The sequence below is a fragment of the Bos javanicus genome, chromosome 1, assembly GCF_032452875.1.
Source record: "Bos javanicus breed banteng chromosome 1, ARS-OSU_banteng_1.0, whole genome shotgun sequence".
Taxonomy (NCBI): Eukaryota; Metazoa; Chordata; class Mammalia; order Artiodactyla; family Bovidae; genus Bos; species Bos javanicus.
The window spans coordinates 155291166-155310265 of NC_083868.1; the positions used below are offsets into that span (position 1 = coordinate 155291166).

At 41.9% G+C, this 19100-nt stretch overlaps 1 protein-coding gene across 5 annotated transcripts in view; it reads right to left on the reverse strand.

Moving 5' to 3' along the window:
- Positions 1-3442: 3442 nt before the first annotated feature.
- The window catches only part of SATB1 (SATB homeobox 1), a 100117-nt gene continuing 84459 nt past the window's right edge, over positions 3443-19100 (reverse strand). For all 5 annotated transcript variants that reach the window (XM_061425330.1, XM_061425336.1, XM_061425345.1 and 2 more), the window contains exons 10-11: positions 8511-8714; positions 3443-5633 (exon numbers count right to left, since the gene is read on the reverse strand). In XM_061425330.1, coding sequence (XP_061281314.1) covers positions 5130-5633; positions 8511-8714 — 708 coding nt within the window. In that variant the 3' untranslated portion in view covers positions 3443-5129. The remainder of the gene's footprint in view (positions 5634-8510; positions 8715-19100) is intronic.

Consider the following 19100-nt stretch of genomic DNA (forward strand, 5'->3'; position numbering starts at 1 on the left):
TAAGTTTCATCATAATTTTAACAAGCTTCACAAAGTATTTACTGATGGAAAAATGTTACAGTGGTTGAACCAGGTGATGAACCCTTGGAGATTCATTATACTATTCTATCTTTTTGTTTGTGTGTATTTGGAAATTCCTAATCAAATGTGTGTTTAAAAAAAACTTGGATATATGGATTTTAACCAAAGTTTTGGAGTTAATATTTCACACACTGGAATTCAATGACTTAGTGATGGACTTTTTCATAGTAGTAAAATAATTATGCTGTTTCTGGAAATGTCAAATTGCATTTAATTTTTTTCTATATTTTCTGCATTTGATAAAGCTCTTATTGAGAAGAAAAGAGAAACCTGTAGATGTAAGACTTGGGTTTGAAACCAACATGGAGCCTCCCCTCTCGTGTCTGCCGTAAGTGTGCAAGGTGGGACAGACGTGTTTGTGGCAGTGTCGTGTAAAATGAAGCCTTCCACTAATGTTGTTGCTATTATCATTTTAAGCATATTTGAGGGCAAAGCTGGGAAGGAGCCTTACAAGGTAGGAAGTCTTTGTATGAGACCTGGTAGAACAAATATTTGAAAATTAAAATCGGAAACAAAGTTGGAGTAGGTGAAGCCTGTCCCCTCATTGAGATGCTGTGGGGTAGATCTGCACACTGGACAAATGTGCATATTGCAACCCAGGGCCACAGACTCAGTGAGTCATTGCACACACTTACAGTATTTGAGCTTTCTCAACATTCTCACTTAGCACGTACTGTTGGTTCTTCTATGACTGGAGAAACTCATAGAGCAGCCCATGGGATAGCCTTTCTTTGGGGGGGAGGGGTGTAAGGGCATGAATCAGAGGTTGTCACTGTCATGAAAACTTGTACACCATACAAAGCAAATATTCAATAACAGTAAAAGAAAATGCAACAAAGAATAAAGAAATAATGTGCAACATTTAATGCAGTGCAAAATACTTTAGAGTTTCTCTGTGGTTACTCTGCAAGGCAACAAAAACAATGGGCTGCTCTTTTTCCTCATCAACCACCTCATCCGCGGGTATCAGAGAACAGGGCCCCAGTCATGTGCTTTTGATCACAATAGGGATATTAGTTGAAACAGCTGACACAGGAAGGTGACTTAATGCACAACCTTGACATAGAGCAAGGAATCAAAATGGAATTCTTGTAGAATTGATAAAATGGAATTTTTGTAGAATTATTTTGATACATTAATTTGGAAATACATATGATCCACCTAAGGAGGGTAAAGCGAGGGAGGTTTAAAATGTTCACCTTTTGAACATGAATTCCAAACGATTTTTATTTGACACGTGGAAGTGTTAAACAGGTAATAGTATTCTGGTCATACACATTTCTTAAATAAGTGTTCTCTGTATTTGATCAAAATGTGCATGGTAACAGACTGTAGTTTAGCCTTTGTTCAAAGACGTGCAAGTCTTTAGTATTTACACTAAATGGACCGCCTCAGAAGAGTGAATACATTCCCTTAAAAACAAAACAGAAAAAAAAAATATCTTTAAGGTGAACTATAGTATCTTTATCTCCTCATGTTTTAGATAGGATTAATATTCTTGAACCTCCATTGGTTTCCACACTCTCATGCAAATTTCTGGCTTGCTTTAACACAGCAGTCCAATTTCTGTTGGCTATATGACAGGGCATACACATATTAATTGCTCTTTTTGAAAATATCACCAAGCAGTTCAGAATACCTTATTTATTGGTAATATCGTGAAAATCAAGGACCTTAATACCAGCCAAAGATAACAGTGTGGGATAGGGCAGAACTGAATGATGAAATGTATGAGATTGTCGTTTTCACTCCATCTTGAACCATTTGAAAATGTTTTCTACTTAAGCTATGTATTTTAGATAAGCACAGTTAGATATAGATTTCACTAATGAAGAAATAAACACTTTTCTTTTTTTAGCTCAGAATTCCTTAGGACTAAATGTTAATTGATATGCATTTTATATATAATATGTACAGGCTTTGTAACCAAGGGTCACACAACTAGGGCACATGTTAGCTACCTCGGTTTTCAAAGGTTATGTGTCAACTCTGCAGATTATGTGCCAAGGAGATACTATCGTTATTTTTTGCATAATGTGCAAGTATTATAATGGCCACAGAGTGTAATACAAATTAGTGGCAAAGTGCTGAGGGAAGGAGTCCATGACAGATTCAGACGCACAAGGTTGAATATTACCCGTAAACTACCCGACTCTGCTGAGGCCTTAGCAGCACGGAGCGCTACGTCATGCCCAGCTTTTAAAAGCTTCTGAAATAGTTGGACACAAGGAAACTTGTTCGAGGAGTTCTACCATAGCCTCTGGCAACACCGGGACTGGTAGGAGGGATAAATGACACCCGGGAAGCAACGTGGAAGGTTCCTCAAACCTCTTGCAAAATGTACCATCTTCCCGAAGAACAATTTTGCTCACTCCATCATGACCAACATTGTTTATTGATATGTGCTTTTTTTGGTTTAAAATATATTAGCAAGATGATGCTGCATGAGTTAAAAAGAGTCTGAGAATTTTATTATCATTGTTGATTTCTTATACACACTCTTCAATTTACTGAAAATGTATTTTCAAAGAAGTTAGGAGGTTAGTGGGAAAGAAAAAAATCTTATTTGCAACCCAAATTCCCCTTAAAAAGGTATTACATCTTTGACTTCTTATATTAGGTGTTGTTCTTATGTTAAAAAAAACACAAAAAACAAAAACAACACTACCCTCTGCTCTAGCTTTTCCCTTTAAAGTCAGAGAAGATAGGTTGTTTTTCATTAAATTTCATAGCATATTTAATTACCCTATTTATTATTTTTAATACATGAAATCTGGTTTCTATTTGAACTCAAAATTATTTTGCTAAAATGATTTTCTGACCCCTAGTAATAAGTTAGAATGCTTAAAGGTGTTTTCTCATTTAATACAAAGAAGTGGTAACTTTTTCAACATAATTTTAAGTTTACAGCAAACCAGCTGCCTCTGAAGTAGTTCAGCTATGCGTCAAAAGTAGATAGTAACTCTGAAAACTGAATTGGGAGTTTTCTATTATCCCATTTTAGTTTCTTAAGTTCGGCATCGGGGGAGTCCAGTTGCCCTCGGAGGAGTTCATCAGGGTGCAGGGAAAAGAGGCAGGAAGAGAGTGGGTGATTTCAGAACCAAAGGAACCCAAACACCCCCTAACAGGTACGTATGAAATCTTAAAAAAGCAGCAAAATATAAAGTGAATGCGAACAAAAGTAACCAAAAACTGCAACACTGGCCCTGTCCTTTACATGAACATCAGCGCACCCCACTTCATATCCTGGCGTTTACTGAGTTCTACGTTGCAAGAATTCTGAAGTGCATGTTTAAATTCCAGGTTGGTGAATTCTTAACTTCTTCATGGAGTTCTTATAGTTATGACATACACAACCAAATGAGCTCAGTTATTAACCTGTATTCCATTTACAACTTAAGAAAAAATACAGTGCTTACTAAGGAGTTCTTGTACAGAAGGGCCATTTCCCCGACTTATGTTACTTTTAATGGCCTTTAAAAATGTATATACACCAGCTTTAAAAAAGTGTTGCCATGACGAGTGTATTGTGAAGTAAATGCAGGTCAATCTATTCTAAGTGCGTATCTGCTAGAGACTAAATTATGTCTTTGTTGGTGAGTCTTGACCATCCTCCTCATCAAGTAAAACGTCAATCAAAAACAGGTTATCATCTTCACTGTTTAACTTAAAAAATGAGCATATGTTCGAGATTTAAATTTACAGTGTTTCAAGTGACTTTTAAATTGCTCTTTTTCAGATCTGTAAAATGTCAAGAAAGTTTTAACATGCATCTTACTGAGAGGGCCATCTTGGACTCTGTGTGTGACTTCACATAAGCAGACAAACCCTACCATGTCATACCATACAAACAATTTTAATCGTGTAGTTACAGTCAATAACCACTCCTAATCAGAACATTTCTGCATAAAGAAAATTGTGATACACTTATAAAAACAGCCAGCTGTAACAAAATAGCTGGTGTTTTCATAGCCATAAACTCATAAAAAAGAAATAACACCTTTATACAGAAATTTTATACAGATGTAGCTTTAAAATTGATTGTAAACCAAAGGAAGACACGTTGCAAACATCAATTATTTTCACATTAATTGCATAATTTTCTAAGGTGATCTATTAGTTTTATTAACCTAAGCTTATTTGCATGATAGTAAAAATTGCATACAACAATAAGAGTGAAGCTTATAGTATGAATTGCTTGGATAACATAGAGCACTTTTTATAGGCAACTGTGTAAAGCACATTTTATCTATTTAAAACTTTTAAGACACTTTGTTTTACTGCCCATCAAAATACATTTATAAATAGAAAAGAACCAGTATGGTAACAAGAGAAGCAATATTACATTTAACGGAAACTTCCAAAAATTAATTACAACATGATGCTGCAGGATCTACAAATAAATAATGAGGACTAAATTGTGTTTCACATTTTCTTTTCATTTTTTAAAAAATCTTGTAACAATGAGAATGAAAAAAATTACAGTGAACTTTTATTTCCAAAATAAAAACAAATTTGAATTACGGCAGTGCCATATAATACAAGGCATTTGTTGGCATATGTCATCTTTAAACTGCATTCCACAGTCTACAGTTCTTTTGCAACATACAATAGAGTAACAAACTCTTTTTCTTTTTTAAAACAAGGGGCGAGTTTCCAAAGATAAGTGTGAAGTGTTACAGAAATAAAGGAAGGAAATGATAATCACAGAAGTTATAATGCTTGTTTTGAGGCTCCAGAATAATAATAAAATAAAATAAAAAAAAAACCCACTGGTTATCATGCTTACGGGTACACACACCTGGGTGTGTTCCGTGAACACAAATTTTCCATTTTTAATACCAAACAATCCGATGCTTCACCTGGGGCTGCCAAGCAGTTCGTAAAAGAGAGAGGAAAACGTTTAGTGCAGTCAGTATCAGCCTTTCTCGACGTTCCCGTTTGTGCAAGTTTCTGACGATTCCCCGGCCGAATGGCGGAGCGCGAGGCTCGCAGGGCGAGCCCGGGGCGGACCCCCCCCCCGGGGAGCGCTGATGGGGGCCCGCAGCTCAGTCCCTGGCGTCGGCGCTCGCGTCCGTGCTGCCGTCGGCCGCCGGCTCATCCTCGAGCTTCACCGCGAAGAGCGGGCTAGCGCCCGCGCCAGGAGCACCCTCGTCCGGGTCCTGCAGCAGCTCGTCGTCCTTGTAGTCGGCCACGTCCACCTCCAGGCCCGCGTGGTCCTTCAGCCGGCCGTGGTGCTTGAGGTGGTAGCGCTGGTTCTGGAAGAACTTGATGACGGTGTGTTGCGGCAGGTCCAGCTGCGCCGACAGCGTCTGGATGGCCTCCTCGTCCGGGTGCAGCCCCACGTCTTGCATGAAGCTCTGCAGGATGCCCAGCGCCTCCACCGAGATCTTGGTCCGCGGCCGCGCCTTCGGCCGGCTCTCATCCTCCGCCTCAGCCGGCGCCGCTGCGGGCGGCTGCCGCGCGGGGAGCCGGGGCCCGGCCGGGGGCGGCGGCGCCTGTGCCGGCGCGGGGGGCGGCGCGGGCTGCGGCTGCGGGGGTGCCTGCGGCGGCTGCAGGGAGACAGCGGCACAAGGTCAGCGGTGCCGCAAGTGCCCGGCCCCACGTGCGCCTGGCCGCTGCGCATGCCCAGCCCCGCACGTGCCTGGGCCCTCGCGTGCGTGGTCAGTGCCCAACACCTGGGTACTGCGCATGCGGCCTCACATGCGGCGCACAAGGGCCGGGAAGGAGCGAGCACATGACCTACCGGGCTCGGAATGTGGGGAACGGATGCTGCACAGAAACGCTGGCCAGCTGAACGGCCCACAGCATCGGGAAGAAGGTCAGAACGATCGCTAGGAAGGGAGGACCGGGGAGGGCCTGGGTGGCTCCAGGGCTTCCTCGTCAGAGGTCAGGCTGGCTCACTTACACGGCTGAAACTCAGCACTCTGCAAGTGTGAGCCACGTTCACCAGGAGGATATGCCTCCGAGGCGACGACAGCACATTGTGATGTCGGTAATTAATAAAGATTTAAAATGAAGACGGAGAAGTTAAGTGCGCCAAAGGCAGTTTAGGAAGGTGAGCTATGGACACTGGGAAGGAAATGTGTTTCGTCCCATTGCAGCAGATGGCTAAAACGTGGCCCTGGCTTCCAAGGTCTTATGTTCCAAATAAAATGGGGAAGCCAGTGCTCTTCTGCAGCAAAGTGAAAGTCGCTCAGTCATGTCCAGCTCTTTGCGACCCCATGGACTATACAGTCCGTGGATTTCTCCAGGCCAGAATACTGGGGTGGGCAGCCTTTCCCTTCTCCAGGGGATTGTCCCTACGAAGGGATCGAACCCAGGTCTCCTGCATTGTAGGCGGATTCTTTACCAGCTGAGCTCTGAGGGAAGCCATTAACTCGTGAATCCAAAGAATTTCTGAGATTCTCACGTTTGTGAATTTCCTACCAGACAGTTTCAGCCTAACAGACACACATTTCTTACCGAATTGCACTGGGCTGACACGGCAAGATTTTTTCTTTACCGAAAAATAAAGGTTTCATTCACCCCACAACAGCTAGCAAATTGTTCTGTCTATACTAAGCTCAGATGTAATCAGGATTTAAATTTAGTGTATATAGACACTTTTTCATAATAAGTATCTGTGCTGTAATTTTCCATACACAATTATACATAACAAATGTGACACACGCACACACACACATACATACACACACACACATACACACTCCAGCTCCAGGATTCTTATCAACAAAGGAAATCACCCTAAGGAAGCCTAAAATATCAGAACGTTTACACTGTGCCCTAAGCATTTCCTTAATCCCCCTAAGAAGCAATTTTATTAAAAACAATTTACATTTTCAAACAAGTACTATTTTTTTTTACTTATCTTTTTTTGTTTTTGCTAAACAGTACATTTTTCAGGCTTTCATGATTATTTTAGTGCTTGATATCCTAAGGGATTCTCTTTCTCAATTTATCTTTAATATATACTCAAGGATTCTTTTTCTTAGGGGATGGATAACCCTATTTTTGTTGTGTGTGTGAGTATCACCACCCCCCTCCCACCCCGTCCCCGCCCCACACCCCCGCCCAGCAGTACCAAGAAATAATATGCAGGTGATTCAACAAAGAGAGTGTAGAATTTTAAGACTTGGAAAAGCAATAGCATTTTCCCTTAAAGGGGAAAACGAAAAGCATCCCTTTGGATGTAACAGAAATAATTAGTACAGCTCAAGTTCAGCTTCAACACGCTTCCTAAGCAATCGAGGTCAACAACCAGCTAGGCCCAGACCTTCCCCATCTAAATGAACTGGGGGTGAATTTAGTGGATCCACTCAGTGGATGAATAGACAGGCCCCAGGTCTTGGAAGGGAGTAATTTAGGTGAGTCTGAGGCTGACCCTGCGGAAGCAGTGTATTTGGCCAACACCACTGTTAGCATGGCCTTTCCAAGGCTGAGCATCCTGACCAGGGAGCAGGTCTTGGCACCAACCTTCTGTGTGCCCCCTCTGACTGGCTAACTTGTGCCTGCTCACCTGTGGAGCAGTACCAGCCACGGGGCCGAACGCCTCTAGACTCTGCTTGCCCAAAGGCGGTGGGAGAGGGGCTCTAAGGGAAAAACAGACAGACGTGACTCACCCCTAACCTGTGCTCCCTGAGCCGGCGGGGACAGAGCTAGAGTGAAGGCAGGGCTGGGGAGTTGGAAGCCAGATGCCAATTTGGTTTCCCTCCACTCCTCTCTCTGGGACAGAATCCAAGGCATACAATTGCGATCCTACAAACTTCCTCTGCAGAAACAGCACTCATGCCCTTCCTCGGGGACAGGATCGGTGTTCATTAAAAAATAGGTGGCGTGTCTAAAAATTCAAATTTTGCGGCAATGCGGAAGACCTGGGTTCTATTCCTGGGTTGGGAAGATCCTCTGGAGAAGGGATGGGCTACCCACTCCAGTATTCTTGGGCTTCCTTGTAGCTCAGGTGGTAAAGAATCCACCTGCAATGCAGGAGACCTGGGTTTGATCCCTGGGTTGGGAAGATCCCCTGGAGAAGGGAAAGGCTACCCACTCCAGTATTCCAGCCTGGAGAATTCCATGGACTGTATAGTCTATGGGGTCGCAGAGTTGGACACGACTGAGCGACTTTCACTTTCAATATAACAAAACAGATTCTTAAGCTCTCACGTAGTTCTAACGAAGACTGGCTTGCCACAGAAGTGTGGAAGGGGGTTCCTGCCGCCTTGGAGGCTGGGGGGCGGAGAGGAACACAGCACACGTGTTGGAAAACCCAGGTCCTCTTTTTGCCCCCCGGCCGAGATGGCAGGGTATTGTTATCTCTTGCTCAGAAGCCTATGTTCAGACTGGCGGCAAGAAGAGAAATGCCCCCTTCCCTGCTAAGTTTAAGCGTCTGTTTACCCCGAGCTCTACTGCAGCGGCCGCAGTACACGAACCTGAATCTGCTCGGCGGGCACGTGGATGATGTGCGGCGGCCGGTCGCCATGGTGATGCACCGCGTTGCTCTCCTGTTCGTAGATGGCGTCGCGTTCCGGCTGTGGGAGGCTGAGGAACCTTCGGATCATGGAGAGGTTCTCCCACAGGGTCCTGTTTTCTGGAGAAGGGTCTTCTTTCCAGCGTAACAGCTCGCACAGCCACCCCTTAGAGACAAGGGCGTTAGCAGGTCAGTTCAGGTCCAAGAGGGGGCGGGGTGGGGAGCTGACCGTTCCCATTAGGAAGTAATAAGGAAGGACCCTGTGCAGTTAACTTTTTCCCAGCTCAGAACACTCCAGTCTGCTTTAAAAAAAATTTTGTAACCTGTTAAAAGACAATAGGTGTGGTTGTCGAAGAGGGGGCAGAATCTGTTTTTTAATACACAATTCATATTTGCATCTTAAAGGAGGGCTCTATTTCCATTCTCCAAAGGCAAGACCCGTTTACCTTGGACTCTGCAGAATGTGCCCAAGGAGAAAGGAAGGCTGTGTGCTTCTCGTCCGATGAGTGGCCATCTGAGGTTCTGAGGATAGTATTTACGAAGGGCTGGGACAGCTTTTAGGAATAATTTTCCTAAAAGGATTCCCTAAGTTTATGATGTTTGCATTAAAAAGGCAGCTCTGTGAATATCTGTGTGTGTGTCAATGTATGTATGTATGTGTGTTTGTATAGAAAAGGGAGAGAAAGGATGTGTGCAGTTGTGTGAGCATGAATGTTGTCCAAGGTAAGGCTTTATGTTAGAATGAGCATTAGAAGAATTCTCCAGTACAGAACTTTCCAGAAAGAGACCTCAGAGCCCTGCCTGCTGCTATGGACACACATGGTCCATCGGGGAAGCACTGTGAGAGGATCCCTGGGCTGAGGGGGACGATGTCCACTGAGCCCCGAGACCTGGGCCTCTCTGCTGCCCTCCAAGGCCCACTTTCTGACCCCGACATGCTCAATCCTGAACTGAATGGGCGGACGTGGGGTAGTGGGGCCTATGTACACATAAGTAATACTATATATAAAACAGACTGACTAATGCAGACCTACTGTAGAGCACCAGAGACCCTACTTGATGCTCTGTGGTGACCTAAATGGGAGTAAGTTCAGTCGCTCAGTCCTATCCAACTCTTTGTGACCACATAGACCGCAGCACGCCAGCCCTCCCTGTCCATCACCTACTCCCGGAGTTTACTCAAAGTCACGTCTATCGAGTCGGTGATGCCATCCAACCATCTCATCCTCTGGCATCCCCTTCTCCTCCTGCCCTCAAGCTTTCCCAGCATCAGGGTCTTTTCCAGTGAGTGAGCTCTTCGCATCAGGTGGCCAAAGTATTGGCGTTTCAGCTTCAACATCAGTCCTTCAATGAACACCCAGGACTGATCTCCTTTAGGATGGACTGGTTGGATCTCCTTGCAGTCCAAGGGACTCTCAAGAGTCTTCTCCAACACCACAGTTCAAAAGCATCAATTCTTTTGCACTCAGCTAGATCTTTATAGTCCAACTCTCACATCCATACATGATCACTGGAAAAACCATAGCCTTAACTAGATGGACCTTTTTTGACAAAGTAATGTCTCTGCTTTTTAATATGCTGTCTAGGTATCCGGTCTCATCACTTCATGGCAAATAGATGGGGAAACAGTGGAAACAGTGGCTGACTTTATTTTTTTGGGCTCCAAATCACTGCAGATGGTGATGGCAGCCATGAAATTAGAAGACGTTTACTCCTTGGAAGGAAAGTTATGACCAACCTAGACAGCATATTAGAAAGACCTAAATGGGAAGGAAATCCAAAAAAAAGGCGGGGGGAGGGTGTACATGTATGCATAGAGCTGATTCACTGTGCTATGCAGTAGAAACTAACACAACATCGTAAAGCAACTATGCTCCAATAAAAATTAAAAGAAAAAAGCGAGTTTTCCAACAAGAGTGGACAGTCTCCTGTTCTCTAACCATCATCTCAGTCCTTCTTCACTGAGCAGCAGGGCCGGGAGGCGGAGGGAAGGGGTCCCGCCCGGGGAGGGGGTGCCGCCCACAGCCGCTCCAGGCTGTCAGCTCATAACCGCGCTCTAGAGAAATGTCTGCACGCCAGCTCCCCGGGGGACGCCCGGCTGCTGCTCTGCTTCCTCCCGCCCTCCTGCCCACCGGACCACGCCCTCTACCCTCGGCTCTCCAGAGGTGCCCCTCCCCGGCCTGCCCGCCGCGCCGCGGGGCCGCGCGTCAATACAGGCTTTTCCTGAGGTTCTTCCTGGACTTGCCTCCGCTTTCCTATCGTCCCGAACTCCTGCCGGGTCCCTCACCAGATCAGGGGCCTCGGATTCCTTACCTTAGCCTCTGCTTTAGGGAAACTGACCTAAAACAACGGGGTTCCTTGGAAACTAGCTGGATGGGAATGCCAAGAAGACAGGTTAGTATTTGATTTTTAGAATTGGCCAAGGGGCCTTTTTACATGAGTTAGGATGAGATCAGAGCATGGCATGACTTTCTTTTCCAACGTGAACCACTGGAGAAATTCTCCTCTCACTATAATACACAGTGAGAATAAGCAAGGTCTATTTTCCCCAAAGTGGCCTGAGAGGTTTTAAAAGAATAGATGGGGACTGATACACGAGCTTCCCAAGACCCACCACCACCCAGCCAAGGGTGACAGCTGCTAAACCCCATGAGATCTGCTAACCCTAACTGCAGCTAAGAGGCCTTTGCTTCTCCATGCCACACATCATTTAAACATGTATGTACCTAGGGAAACGCATGCAACTGCGTGCTCAGTTGATGCCACCGAGCGCATAATTCCACGTTAACAGAACAGGCAGTAAACTGAAGGTTTACCAGAAAGAACATTAGCTCAATAAAAAATAACCATGATGACGGTGTCACTGAACATGCTTCTCTTCTAACCATGGCAGTTCTCTGCTGCTTTCCAGAATCAGAACATAGGTCACATTTCGTTCTTACCTATGAACGCAACATTAACTACAATTTGAGTAATTGAAATATTTGAGACCCACTTGCATAGGGTGCCCTGGAGACGTTTGTTTAGCTCCTACTGACAAATATTTGCTATCTGGATTGAGCCATGAAAATATTTTATACTTTTCTACATCAAAGTTATCGCTTTATTCTTCGCTTCTACATTTTGATGCAAGACAGGTTTTAGATCCATCTGCCTGAAGGCCTGACTATTAACTTTGGGTAAGATTACACCCCTGCCCTCTCCTCGTCTCTTCTTTAGCTGTGGCAACTGACAGGCCCCAGTGCCTAAACAGAGAAAACCACTACAATTTTATTTACCTTAAGAGATGCTAGAAGGTTCATCAAGAACATATTCTCTTTTTCTTTACTTAGCTAGGATTATACTCTTGTAATAGGTTTACATTGAGCGTCTAAGTCTTTTTTTGTTTTTTGTTTTTTCTTTTTTGAAATAAAAGCTTGTAACCAAAACCTGCTAAAAGTTAAATTAAGAACCATTAATGTAAGAAAATCTTCTTGAAGAAAGCTGAAGCACTCCAATGATTTTTTGAATCCTTTTAGAAACTTTTTAAAGTAATGCAGAGATCAGTTAGCACTTGGATATATGTGGGGGGAAAAAAAAACATGTGGATCACAGATGTTCTTTGGAGAAGAAAATCATTAGTTCTTTTAAAATGGCTAATAATGATAGCTAATTCCCAAACAATCACACTCATACTGGTTTCACAAATATTTCAGAAAAAGAGCCTTGACTCATTCAGCAAATATTTTGCTCATATTGTCACTTCTGTGTCTCTATACTTATGAGACAGATTCTTATTTTTATTAATTGCCCATGACTAACATAACATTTCCAGTAGTTTGCTATTAACCTCTGCCCTTAAATAATACTTCCAATTCCTTATCTAAAAATAATGTGATGAATTATAAATCTGAAGCATGTCTCCGCTAGCCTTTCAAGAGACACGATGATTTTAAGAGACTGAAATCAGATGCTTCTTAGAAAAATATTTAACGGTGCAGCTGGGAACTGTTAGTTCGACAAGGGTATTCCAAAAAAACAAAGATAGGGGGAGGGGCGGTGTGCGCTTCTCTTGATGTGAGTCGCTCTCAGCAAGTAAGGCAAAACAGATATCCTGACAGGCTAGTTCTCTGTTAGCAGAGAAATCAGCTGGCTCACTCCCAATTTACACGGCAAAAAGAAGATTAATTTACTACGATTCCACTTAAATACCTCGGAATACTCTGACTCCCTCAATCCTATCGATCGAGATGATGACAGTAATCTGGTCTACGTTTTGCAGGAAGTGACGAGAAGCACCAACGCTTTCTAATTCCCCAGTACCTGTTCCGAGGTCACTTTTCCATAAACGATACTGTTTGAGCACATAAACTTGGGAAGACAATACATGTCAGAATATAGGTAATATGTGGCGAATAAAAATAATGATTTCCCTAAGTACTCCACTGGTTCTTTTAAAATGATACATGTATAGATTTACTGGGTGGAGGAGAGACGGTGAATAAAACGCAAGCACTTTGCTGCAAAATGTGAACATAATTAAGTTTTAAGCCAGGTCTCCGGGACTTGAAATACTGTAAAAGGGGTAGGGAACTGCTGTGACAATTAACTTAGATCACAACTGTTCTGAACAGTAGAAAAGACAGGAGACTAACAGCCTGAAAATAATGAGACCAATCTATTCTCAGAGAACTAAAATGGCAAAGGAACAACCTAAACTTTAAATGTAGTAAATTTGCCAAGCAACATGACACCGCATACAAAGAGGGCAAAATATAAACAGTAGCCACATGTAAATAAATGAGGCAAACTTTCAGGATGTTCCTACTTTTCAAACTGACAAAGTTTAATTTGACACCTTCTGTTCTAAACCCTTTGTTTCTATTCAAAATCACGCCGTGAGCTGTTGCTATCAATCACAGCACTCCCCCTTTTACTTAAAAAAACTGGCATGGACCCTGAACAAGCTGCAAATGCCATGCAGATGAATTCTGAGATAATATGTTCAGACCTGTTACATACAACACAAATCCTGTAAAGTTATGTATTGTAAACCTACATTTATTGAGAACTAAAAGTCTTAAATCCATCTGCCACAAAGGAAATACTGTTATGTACTTTATAGGAACCAAGAACCATCTGTAAATGTCTTGCCACCGTAAGCAAGAAGATGGTACTGAAGATGCTAAACCTCAGACAGCATGAAATCAGGAAGTCTTTGGACTGGTTTTGGTTTAGGGAATCTATGAAAGACATGGAAGATTTGGGGAGGGTAAGGGGGGCAAAAAAAAAAAAAAAAGGAAAAGAGAAAATGCGGAACGACTGCCAACCCACTACTGAAAAAAAGCAAAACAAATTCAATGACAACACAATGGCAATTTATCATGGTCCATGAAACACATGACTGTATGCTCATTTTAAAGGAAAAATTAGCAGTTCTGAACTCAATATTCTAATGATGTGCTTTACCGACAGAATCTTGTTGTACCACACTGAAATAAAAATCCTGGCACCTTCATCTCTCAGCTGCTAATTTCCACCCAAACTCAATCTCTGATTTCCATTCCACTCTTTTTAGAACAGTTAATTCAAGTCGATTCCCTTCTACCGTTTTAATGGGTAAGGAGTACGCAATGATTTTTCACCGATTCAGGAAAGCAACCTCCTTTCACAAATGAATTTATTGTACCTAGGGAGCCTCACATACATGAAAAGAGACCCCTGGCAAGGCCGAGTCTGTGATAGTCAGGAGCATGGAACACAACTAGTTTTCCAGGGGGAAAGAGACTTTCATGTCCTCTAAGGAAAAAAAGTCACTTAATACAGGATATGTATATACTGTTGCCATGTACATATACATTTTAAACTTAAGAGCTATAAAAAGAGAAAGAAAATGACAAATAATTCTCACTGCAACTAAGAAGGAAAAATACATTAAAAAAAAAAAAAAACAGAATGGTAATTTGTGTTCTAAAAAGGAAAACATTTTATAGTCTGTATTTATTCCCTACCCCTCACCCTCATCTTTTATGTGTTATTTGCAGAAGTATTTTGTTCCAATCTCTGGGGTGTATAGTATAATAATATATGATATTAAAAGAAATCAATCTAAATAGGGAGGTATTTGATACAAACATTTTAGTGGAAAGCATGAATTACATTTTAGCAAGTAGTAGGAACAGGATTAAGTACATAATCCATTAAATAGTACTTCTCACACAAAAAAATTTCAGTATTGTAGACTAAACTACACCAGGCATTTTGAATGAGTACATTTTCAACAGCAACTAACTACAGAGCTAGCAATTTATCATTCAGCAAATAATTTTCTACTTTTAAAAGAATCTGTAAGTGTTACTTATGCTAATGAAGACAGTTTTTAATCTGCCCACAAACATGCTAATAGAGGGCAATTTTTTTTTTTTTATTTACAAAGCTGTCTGCGCTGGAGGGTAATTTCATATCAATGTTCTGTAAGGGGTGGGGGGTGAGTTCTAATTGTCAGAGCTACTGAATCTTTTACCCTATAAAGGCTTAAAGGTATCACAAAAGATGCAAGGTGACTAATGACGTTTTAAACGACTCCCTGAATGTTCGAGAAGGGACATTTTTACACTTTTTAGGTTTTATACGCACCTCCTCAAATACAGTGTTGAAACATACTACTTCTTCCGCCCCTAACACAGAGAAACACAGGTCTGATGGGGGTACACTCCCACTTGTAGGTGTGAAGCCTGCATCCTTCCTTCACACACCAACGTCTAACTTTTTTTTTTTGAGAACAATCATAACACTTTGAACAGTGAGAAACAAAAGAGCAGCAAAGCAACACTGAAAGCGTTCGCAATTATTCACTAGGTTAAAAGGGTGAAACGATACTTTAAATACATCAAATCTCATCGTCTGGGCCATTTTTTGGTAGCAAAGTGGTATTGATCTTTCCAAACGCTGAAAACTAACTATTTTCCAGAAGGTCGTTATTTGATTAAAGGCATTAAAGTTGAGGGCAAAGAAGCGGTGCACTGCTTCCTCCCCATTCAAATCATCACGTAATTTAATAAAAACCATCCCATCATGTCCTGTAATAAAAACGCTTATCTTAAGATATTATTCTTTACCTAACGTATTAACCTTTAAATGTTATGAAGTTCTTGAGGAGAAAAACCTTTGCTAAAGCAGATTATTCTATAACATAATGAGAGGCCTCCACCATTAACATTAATAAAGATACATGTTCTCTATGGAATTAGCAGGAAATACATGAATCTTCTTCCCCAGCTTACTAACATCTACTTTGTGTAAAGTAAGAATTTCAGCAGGTGCTACAAGTAACTTTTTCCTGCTAACTTAACATGGGCCTGAATCAAGAAAACATGGGAAAGAAATCTGAGCAGAGACGGAGCAGTAAATGCATTTTCCATTCTAAAAGTAGCATTCTACATCCACTGTATCCAAAGAGGGGTTTTAAAAAGAAACATACTTAAATGGAATATATGCATACGTATGAGCTCAGTCGTGTCTGACTCTTTGTGACCCCATGGACTGTAGCCTGTCAGGCTCCTCTGTCCACGGAATTTTCCAGGTAGGAATACTGGAGTGGGCTGCCATTTCCTTCTCCAGAAGATCATCCCACCCAGGGACTAGACTGGTGTCTCTTGTGTCTCCTGCACTGGCAGGCAGATTCTTTACCACAGTACCACCTGGAAAGCATATGTGTATATCCCCAAATACATTTATCTTCAGGGTGTGGTTTCTGATGCTTGTACTTTTGCTGAAAAAAAAAATCACACTGGTTTTTAAAATTAATATTATTCTGAACTACTAAACTGTTACTGTTTTAAACTCTCTCCAGATTCCACAGTTTATTTAAGGGACTCAGTATCTTAGCCAAAATCTGTGGGTTTCCATACTGAATTAATAATAGGTCATAAACAACCATCCATGAATTTCTCACTTGAGTAGATTTTTGCCACTCTGTCTTCAAGAGGTTAGATAAAGCTAGCAGAATTTCTGGAGGTTTGGCATTAACAAAAAGAAATGTTTCTACAGTTTAGGGGAAGCTCACATTAAAATTTAGTCAATTTAGAAGGAATATTCCGAATCACTGGTAAATGATTTTTATCAATTTTGCTTAAAATTTAATTAAGCAAAAAAAAAAGAAAGAAAATTACTTTTTCTCTGTGGTTTGACTGTTTACTTCCTTTTTACATTCTCAAAGGCATTGACTTGAGGGAGCATATAAATATGTGTTCTTTTCTTTTCCTATATATTGCTTGGTTCATAACAAGAGTATCAGATAGTTTGGGCAGAGTAGATAAAAACATAAAATGGTTCTCACTTAAAAAGACTGTCAGGAAAGTTTTAAAGAATATTTTCAGGAAGAATTTGAGGAGAAAAATTAATGAAGATAAAAGTATGAAATTATAGACAACATATTAAATTACCTGACAAGAAGATAATCTCTTAATTTGACTGAAACAGAATTTCTGAATAAAGCCTTCATCTTATTATTTTTTTTAATAGATCTGGAAGATAACTAATTTAAAGACTAATTTTTTCAAAGACTTCAAACTTGCTTTCAGGATGGTGTCTTCAAAGTTTAAACATAAATCTGGCTTACATGTCTGATACTTGATACAGATTCTAAAAAAGAGTATGTTTTTCTCTCTCAATCTCAATGCATTTTAAAATATTACGTAAGTTTCAGTCATAAGGTTTGGCTCTTGCTTTACATTTATACCCTCTGCCTTAAAAATCTTCCTTAAGGGAAGGGTGGGGGGGGATAGATTAGGAGTTTGGGATTAACGGATACAACCTGCTATATATAAAATGGGTTAGCAACAAGGACCTACTGTACAGGCCTAGGAATATGACTCAGTATCTTGTAATAACCCATAATAGAAAAGAATCTGAAAATATATACATAACTGAATCACTTTGTTTTATACTTGAAACTAATTCAAAGTTGTGAATTAACTAAAACTTCAATAATAATCCAAAAAAATAAAAAATAAAATACCACATCTGTTTAAAAAAAAAAAACACTTAAACTTAAGTCTTTATTCTCTCCTCCTTCTTGATATCAAGTGCCATTAAAAGACAGGAAACGCGGTATCTCCAAGGCTCCCCAAGGTTCCCGCTGTAACACTGGTTTCATCTTGGTCTCTGTTTCTACTGTAAAGACTGTTCCTTTCCATTCTGCCCACCACTGACCTGTCGGCAACTTTTCCTTGAATGATGCTCTTACGCACCAAAGAATCATTTTAAGTACATCCCAAGGATGGTTATCTTAAATTCAGAACAAAACAGCCTTTAAGTAATCATCCCCTGTCCTCTCTTAGGGGAAAGCGTATACCCGTGACGACTAGAGCTTTAGGAAAGGAGAGAAGGAGCGTTACGACAGACAGCTGTAACTCCTACAAAAAGCAAATACAATGTCTGGCTTGGCCTGTGGAACTTCCTGATAGGTAAATACACAGGTGTAACTAAGCTTTCTTGAATCCCCTTAGTCCACTTTGAGATGCCCTTGGAAAAGGGAGACCAGGATGAAATCACTGCTCTGGTCTTTGCTTTCAAACCACCCAACATTATCCTATTGCTCAAAATGACCTTGAAAGCTTCCCAAGAGGGAGAAAAAGGTTACCCTCCCTAGAGCTTCACGGGAGGGTCCTTCAGTCATGCTCGGGCTCACTCAGTCGTGCCCGACTCTGTGCGACCCCATGGACTGTAGCCCTCCAGGCTCCTCTGTCCACGGGATTCTCCAGGCGAGAACACTGGGGCGGGTTGCCATTTCCTGCTGCGGGGTGTCTTTCTGACCCGGGGATCCAACCCGCGTCTCCGGCATTAGGTGGCGGATTCTCGGCCACTGAGCTGCCTGCAAACCCAATCACACTCGGGTCCTAATTCATCGGAGCGTTTATCAGCTGTCATTTCCCCACATTCTACGCCCATTCCCCACACTGTTTTCTCAAATAGAGGAGCCCTCTCCTTTGTTTTTTCTTCCCATGTAAATACTAACTCTCCTTCCAGTTACGCTCCATCACTTCAGCATACCAGTTAAGAATTAAATCCAGGGCAGGCACTTATGTATGAGAACTTGAGCAAATCCCCCGAGTCCCCGATTCTCCTCAACAAAGTGCAGATAATAATGGCATTCATCTCACAAGACCGCGGCTGCTACAAATGGAACAGGGTTCTGTTCAGCCCAGTGCCTGGCCTATGATAACCACAGAGGGTCTGATGACTTCACCAAAAGCATCTGCCTTACGTGGCTCACAGGATAGTAGGGAAAAGGCGGAATTCAAACATAGCTATTAGAGCAAAGCAGTATATAGTGAAGGTCAATGACGGGCAGACATCACGTGGGAACCAAGGGGAGAGATGGGCTGGAATGCTCAAGGACGTCTTCACTGATGAAGAGTCATGGCGGCTTGGCTTTGAAGAATGGGCAATATTCAGTTGGAAGAATAAAGAAAAAAAAAAGAATTAGCAATAAGCTTGGGAAAATAGGTGGATAGTCGCTGTGGAATTCACCAAGCTTCCCATTCTTTCACCATCGTTCTCTGCCACACTT